General features: G+C 48.9%; 1 protein-coding gene across 1 annotated transcript; it reads left to right on the top strand.

The window, feature by feature from the left end:
- Positions 1-532: 532 nt before the first annotated feature.
- Positions 533-2,032, top strand: KCNA2 (potassium voltage-gated channel subfamily A member 2). Its single transcript, XM_054395815.1, has one exon. The coding sequence runs from the start codon at positions 533-535 to the stop codon at positions 2,030-2,032; it is 1,500 nt and encodes a 499-aa protein (XP_054251790.1).
- Positions 2,033-8,034: the final 6,002 nt, after the last annotated feature.

Raw genomic sequence — 8,034 nt, 5'->3', positions numbered from 1 at the left:
TCTCTCTTTCTCAGCAGGGGTGATTTCCTTTCCTGTTTATTTTTTTGTTATTGTTGTTGTTGTTTTATTTTCCCTCTTTTTTTAATTTTCTCTTTTTTTTTTTGGTTGTTTTTTTTATTTTCTCTTTTTTTGGTTGGTTTTTTTATTTTCTCTTTTTTTTTGGTTGTTTTATTTTCTCTTTTTTTTCTTGTTGTTTGTTTTCTTTTTTGGTTTTATTTTCTCTTTTTTTTCTTGTTGTTTCATTTTCTCTTTTTTTTTGGTTGTTGTTTTATTTTCTCCTTTTTTTTGTTGCTGTTGTTTTGTTTCTCTTTCTTTTTTTACTTTTGGTTATTTTTTTTGTTTTGTTTTGGTTTGGTTTGGTTTTTTTTGGTGTGTGTTCCACATCATCCCTTCGCCTTTTCATGAGACACTTCCAAACCTACGTACCTGTCCTTCTGCAGGATAGTAACCCTGCCCTGAATCCGATCCCACCACCACCACCTCCACCACTGGGAAAAATCTAGCACTTCAGGATTTCCTTTTCAAGCCCAATATGACAGTGGCTACCGGAGATCCTGCAGACGAAGCTGCAGCTCTTCCCGGTCACCCTCAGGACACTTACAACCCCGAGACCGACCATGAGTGCTGCGAGAGGGTGGTCATCAACATCTCGGGGCTGCGCTTCGAGACGCAGCTCAAGACGCTGGCCCAGTTCCCAGAGACCTTGCTAGGGGATCCTAAAAAGAGGATGAGATACTTTGACCCTCTCCGGAACGAGTATTTCTTTGACAGGAACAGACCCAGCTTCGACGCCATCCTCTACTACTACCAGTCGGGGGGGCGGTTGCGGCGGCCGGTGAACGTGCCCTTGGATATCTTCTCGGAAGAGATCCGTTTCTACGAGCTGGGGGAAGAAGCCATGGAGATGTTCCGGGAGGACGAAGGCTACATCAAAGAAGAGGAAAGGCCCTTGCCTGAGAACGAGTTTCAGAGACAGGTGTGGCTGCTCTTCGAGTACCCCGAGAGCTCGGGCCCCGCCAGGATTATCGCCATCGTCTCCGTCATGGTGATCCTCATCTCCATCGTCAGCTTCTGCCTGGAGACTCTGCCCATTTTCCGGGATGAGAACGAGGACATGCACGGCAGCGGGCTGAGCCACCCCCCCTACTCCAACAGCAGCATGGGCTACCAGCAGTCCACCTCGTTCACAGACCCCTTCTTCATCGTGGAGACCCTCTGCATCATCTGGTTCTCCTTCGAGTTCTTGGTGAGGTTTTTCGCCTGCCCTAGCAAGGCTGGCTTCTTCACCAACATCATGAACATCATCGACATCGTAGCCATCATCCCTTACTTCATCACCCTAGGGACGGAGCTGGCCGAGAAGCCAGAGGACGGCCAGCAAGGCCAACAGGCCATGTCCTTGGCCATCCTCCGAGTCATCCGCCTGGTCAGGGTCTTCCGCATCTTCAAGCTCTCCCGGCACTCCAAGGGGCTGCAGATCCTGGGCCAGACCCTGAAGGCCAGCATGCGGGAGCTGGGCCTCTTGATCTTCTTCCTCTTCATCGGCGTCATCCTCTTCTCCAGCGCCGTCTACTTCGCCGAGGCCGACGAGAGCGAGTCCCAGTTCCCCAGCATCCCCGACGCCTTCTGGTGGGCCGTGGTTTCCATGACGACTGTTGGCTATGGGGACATGGTCCCCACCACCATTGGGGGGAAGATAGTGGGGTCCCTGTGTGCCATCGCTGGCGTGTTAACCATTGCCTTACCGGTGCCCGTCATCGTCTCCAACTTCAACTACTTCTACCACCGGGAGACGGAGGGAGAGGAGCAGGCTCAGTACTTGCAAGTAACCAGCTGCCCAAAGATCCCTTCTTCCCCTGACCTAAAGAAAAGCAGAAGTGCCTCAACCATTAGCAAGTCTGATTACATGGAGATTCAGGAAGGCGTGAACAACAGCAACGAGGACTTCAGGGAGGAGAACTTGAAGACAGCCAATTGCACCCTGGCCAACACAAACTATGTGAATATCACCAAGATGCTCACCGACGTCTAAGTGTGCTCCCAGACCCCACTCCTTGTCTTTTTCCAGCTGAAGTGGAACAACTGCAGAATATCTGAGTGCTGCTCTGCGTTGTAGTCAACACAAGTTCTTTTCTACGGTGTCTATTTGGTTCTGCATGGGAAGCAATTAGCTGTGTAAGTGACTCTTCAACCTTTGATTTCCACACCGAATAAGCATCCCTGCAAACAAACAAAACAAAAAAAACACCCCCCCCCACACACAAAACAACAACAACAAAACCCCCAACCTACCAAACCAACCAAACCCCATTTTTGTCTCCCTTCTCCCATCCCAAGCTTGATCCGGAGCGGTTGGGTGTTTGGAGCAGCGGGATGGGGGATGTTGAGGTGTGGGAAGGGGGGGAAAAGGGTAACTCTGGGTCATCTCGGGGTACCAGAAGTCCCATGGAGCTGGGGGTGGGGGGAATTTCTCAGCTTCCAGGCATGGGGGGAAAAAATAATAATAATAATAATAATTAATAATAAAGCAAAGGTCAGGCAGAGCTTAATGAAGGGGAGATGCAGTGGTGTGTCCGAATCGCCTGCAGGCTCAGGTTTCCATCTTGGGGTACTGTAAGTCCCTTGTCCCAAGGAGCTGGGGAAAGGGGGAGAGGAATTCCTCATCTTCCAGGCTTGGAGAAAAAAATAAATAATAGCAATAAAGCACAGGCCAGGCAGAGCTTAATGAAGGGAAGATGCAGTAGTGTGTCTGAATTGTCTGCAGGCTCATGTTTCCATCTTGGGGTACTGTAAGTCCCTTGTCCCATGGAGCTGGGAGTGGGGGGGAAATTCCTCACCTTCCAGGCATGGGGGGGGGGGGGAGGGGGAAGGGAAATAATAATAATAATATTAATAATAATAATAAAGCAAAGGTCAGGCAGAGCTTAATGAAGGGAAGATGCAGTGGTGTGTCCGAACCGCCTTTAGGCTCAGGTTTCCATCTTGGGGTACTGTAAGTCCCTTGTCCCATGGAGCTGGGAGAGGAAATTCCTCAGCTTCCAGGCATTTGGGGGGGGGGGAGTGTGAAAGAATTAATAATACTAAAGCAAAGGTCAGGCAGAGCTTAATGAAGGGAAGATGCAGTGGTGTGTCCAAACAGCCTGCAGGCTCAGGTTTCCAGGCTGGGAATGCCAAGCGGCAGCGCAGCGCTCAGGCTCCTGTTTCATAACGGAAAAATGCTGCATGCTGCAATAGTTTTCAGCCACTGCAGCGTGGTGCCAGCGTGTGAGGCCCAGGGAGAAGGCTAATTAGTGTGAGGAGCACATTATTTAGTAAGTCTTAGAGTTGCCACACCAGGCATGAGGGGGGAAGAGAAGGAAAGAGGGTGGTGGTAGTGGTGGTGGTGGTGGAGGTGGGGAAGGGGGGAGAGGGAGGGGGCTGAGTAAATAAACGAAGCTCTTGGAGGTTTATTTATTTTAGACACCAACCTCCCATCACCAATATTTATTTTTACTTCCTGGATCACCAAAGACACCTCCAGTGAGCTGGGGAAAAGAAAGAAAAACACAAAAAAAAAAGGCTTTTTTTTGGTTGTTTTTTTTTTTTTGCTTTTTATTCTTTCTTTCTTTCAAATCTCTCTCTATATATATAAATATACACACACACAAAAAAAAAAATCTGGAGCAACTCTGCTGTGGCCTATAACATATTTATACTGCAGTGAAATGTAACCCAAGTCATACAGCTGCATGGATAGGTGTTGCATGAATCTGAATATTTAATGCACACACAAATATCTTTCTCTCTTTTTATTTTTCTTTTTTTTTTTTTAATAATAATTTTATTTATTTATTTATTTATTTATGTATTCTCTTAGTAGCCTTCTGTGGTATTCCTCTTTCTAGCTTTTAGAGGTGGTGCTCTGGTGGCTCGAAGATGGAGGTTATAAAAAAAAAAAAAAAAGGACCAAAAAAAAAAAGAAAAAAAAGAAAAAAAAGAAAGAGAAAGCAAAGCATAAAAAACCAACAGAAAATCAAGAAAATAATTTCCATGCTACTAAAAAAAAAAAGAAACTAACAAAAATAATCAACCAAAAAACTGGCTGGGGGATGTTGTGTGGCTGAGAAGGGGCGAGGAGAGATAAGGAGGTAATAAGCTGGAGCAGCCAGACCCCAAAGCCCACGGAGGCAAGGTGAGCTGAAAGTTAAACACCTGCACTCATGATGGGGTGAGTAATTAGTCATTAATCTCAGTGGCAGGAGCAGAAAGCAGGGTGGAGCGAGGGAGGGCATGAGGAGCAGGTGGGAGAGCAGCTACCAGCTCTCCTGGATTGTTTGCTCAGCACTTTTCAGCCCTTTCCCAGCTTGTTCTTGTCTCTCTCTCTCTCCGTGTATAGATACTTAGAGAGTGACCCACAGAGCCCAGGCCCTTGGCAAACCTGAGAGCTTGGAGCATCAGGGGCTGCTTGGGGTGGTGGGAGAGGGGCTGGAGCCCCATGGTGCCCATGGCATCACAGAATAATTGTCTGGTTGGAAAAAGACCTCAAGATCCTCGAGTCCAACCATGGAATGGTTTGGGTTGGAAGGGGATTTTAAAGGTCACCTGATTCACCCCCTCTGGGATCACCAGGGCAGGGGGTGTCTGAGAATGGAAAACTCCTTTCCAACCATGTAGAGCCTCAGGGCTGCTGGTTTATTCCTTCATGGTGGAGAAGGCACTTTGCTGGGGGTGGGCTGGATCTGAGCTGCTGCCTCTGAGTCTTCTCTTTGCCTTCTTCCAAGGTTTTTAGGAGGTGGGGGAGTCAAGGTGCAGAGACCCTGAGGTTGTCTCTGCTCCTTCTTCTTCACCCCTGGTGTTATTTGGGGATAAGTGGGAGCTGTGGGTCCGGGGGATCTCATCTGCTTTCCCCATCCCTGCTTGGACTTCCTTGTGTTCCTCTCCATTGCAGACAACCCCTGGGGATGGGCATGTCATTCTTCTGCCAGGTCAGGGGAAGAGGGATGCAAACCTCTTTGTAAGGTTGTGGTTGAGCAGAACCTCTCTGGGGTGGCAGGGTGGGCTTCAGCTGCTTGTTGAGTGGAGGTGAATTGGGGCTGAGCTGGGATGAGCCTGGGTGGAAGCAGGGCAGGGTCTGTGCTGTGCCACTGCAGGGATGTGGGCACAAGGAGGGCACCCCCATGGCAGAGAGTGCAAGGGGAGGTCAGTCCTGACCCTTCCTGAGGTCGGAGAGGGCAACCACAGTAACAGCAATCAACCCAACGGTGCTAGTGTATTCTACAGCAATGGTTCAATGCTGCTGTGGGGCTGGATCTGTCTCTGGTGCTGATGAGGCTCCGCTCAGCCTGCTCGAATCACTCCTCACTTTTATCTGCTTGATTAATTGATCGATGCAAGCCTGGCTCAAATCAATACCAAGTGTCCAGGGTTAGTGCACCAGAGTCCTGCCTCCTGCTTGGAGCATCGACGAGTTGGGTCTCAAAGGTGCTCAGCACCACGCAGCATGGGACCCCCCCCAGCCTGACTTCAATTATGTTAGGAGTCCTTTCCTCCCTCTCTGCTGCTGCAGGTCTGAAATGGGGGCCCCTGAAGCTCTTTTACAACTGAAACACACACACCAAAAAGAAAAAAAGCAATAAATCTGTGTCTGGAGCTGGACCTGTGGATTGGGATGGGGCTGGTGGCCAACTTCCATCCCTCCATCCATCTCTCCATCCATCCCTCCATCCCTCCATCCATCCATCCATCCCTCCATCCATCCATCCATCCATCCATCCATCCATCCATCCATCCCTCCCTCCCTCCATCCCTCCATCCATCCATCCCTCCATCCCTCCATCCATCCATCCAGGTCGTGGTGAGCCTGCATGGGGAAGCTGCCTGAGGCACCAGGATGCTGCCCACCCACCCATGGGTACATTGAGTGATGCCAGCTTGGGCATGGGGGAAAGCAGCAAGGCTGAAGGCAAGTTGTTGGAGGTTCTTCGTGGAGGATGGTGGCACCCAGGGGAACTTTGCAGCTGTTGGAGGTTCCTTGGGAGGATGGTGGCACCCAGGGGAACTTTGCAGCTGTTGGAGGTTCTTTGTGGAGGATGGTGGCACTCAGGGGGACTTTGCAGCTGTTGGAGGTTCTTTGGGAGGATTGTGGCACTCATTTGGACTTTGCCAGTTGTTGGAGGTTCTTCAGAAGGATGGTGGCACTCAGGGGGACTTTGCAGGGCACATGGTGGTTTATTTCCTGTGGGCTTTGGGTGACGTGGAGGGAGTGTTCTGGGTGCATCCTGGGAGCATGATCTCTGTTGTGGCTCAGTAAGGAGAAGGATGATATGGGGATTTTTGGGGAGTGGGTGGTGGTGTTCTGGGCAAGGTGTCCCCATTGGGCTTTCTGAAGCCAGACAGGAGGTGAGAGTGGGTCTGTGAGCTGGGTCATGCACATCCAAACCCACTCAGCAAGCTGGAGAGGGAACTTTGGAAGCCCCAGAGCCACACCTGAGGGCTGAGCAGAGCTGAAGAGAATGAGGCCACATTCCTCCTGCCACCACCAACACGAGCTGACATCTGTCCCCATGGCAGGGGTCAGCACAGCCAGGCCCTGCCTGAGTGCAGGAGGTGCAGGATCCCTCCTGACCCAGGCAGATGTTTCTGGGCAGAACAAGCCCTGCTGGAAGAGCATCCCTGGGCTGCCCTTGGCACCACGCTTGGGAAAGAAGGGAAACCCCCAGAGAAGTGTTCAGAGGTTTGGTTCAGGGCACTAAAAAGAAAAGTTGCAGGGGGGGCCATGGCTGAAGGAATCATCAGGCTGCAGGAAGCAGAAGGGTCCAGGGCTCTCTCCCACGCAGAGCAATGGTTCCCCTATAGCTCTGAATGGGATTTGTGCCTGCAGGTCGGAGCTCCAGAGCTATTTCCAGCTCTGCTTCTGACTCACTGATGTGATCTTGAAGCAGTTTTGTTCAGGAGGAGACTGTGGGGCTTAGTTATTTATTTATTTATTCTTCCTCTTTTTTTTTGAGGGGTGTATTTTCTGTTCTTTCTGTCTCTTTCTCTCTTTTCTTTCTTTTCTATTTTCTTTCTTTTCTTTCTTTTCTCTTTTCTTTCTTTTCTTTCTTTTCTTTCTTTTCTTTCTTTTCTTTCTTTTCTTTCTTTTCTTTCTTTTCTTTCTTTTCTTTCTTTTCTTTCTTTTCTTTCTTTTCTTTCTTTTCTTTCTTTTCTTTCTTTTCTTTCCTTTCTTTCTTTTCTTTCTTTTCTTTCCTTTCTTTCCTTTCTTTCCTTTCTTTCCTTTCCTTTCCTTTCTTTCTTTTCTTTCTTTCTTTTCTTTCTTTTCTTTCTTCTCTTTCTTCCCTTTCTTCTCTTTCTTTCTCTCCTTCTTTCTCTCCTTCTTTCTCTCCTTCTTTCTCTCCTTCTTTCTCTCCTTTCTCTCCTTCTTTCTCTCCTTTCTCTCCTTCTTTCTCTCCTTTCTCTCCTTCTTTCTCTCCTTCCTTCTCTCCTTCCTTCTCTCCTTCCTTCTCTCTTTCCTTCCTTCTTTCTTTTTCTCCCTTGAGGAATTTGGCTTGAGAGACTTTTGGGCCTCTTTCTGCAGAGATGCTGAGAATCTAAAACTCCTCTGGACTTCAAAAGGTGCAAAACAAAAACAAAAAAAAAAGACTCTGCAAAGGGACTCTGGCTGAGAAGGCTGAGTTAGGGACTGGGGAAGGGTCCCATCATCTACTCTGATTGTATCCAGCCTCCTAATGCAGGTGGTTTTGTTTCTCTCCTCTTCCCTTGGAGATGTTTGCCCTTCTCCAGTGGGGGAACAGAGGACTGAAGCTCTTTGCTCTCTGGAGGTGCTCCTGGGTTGGCACCCAGAGGATTCAGCAGCTGTATTTCAGTTTTAACCTTTGTGCCATGGGTTTGGAGAGATGGAAAATGGTGGTTCCAGTCTGGTTTGTCTCCTAACACGTGCCCAAGCCTGTCAGCAACCCATCAGCCCTTCCCAAATCCTATGCTAAGGGCAATGTGGTGAGGATCATGTGCTGCTAGGAAAGAATGATCCATGTGGGGCAATGGTTTGTGCTGGGAACA

This window comes from Indicator indicator, chromosome 35, assembly GCF_027791375.1.
Source record: "Indicator indicator isolate 239-I01 chromosome 35, UM_Iind_1.1, whole genome shotgun sequence".
NCBI lineage: Eukaryota > Metazoa > Chordata > Aves > Piciformes > Indicatoridae > Indicator > Indicator indicator.
Note: the sequence above shows the minus strand (reverse complement) of the source record. Positions and strands in the feature narration are given on the sequence as shown.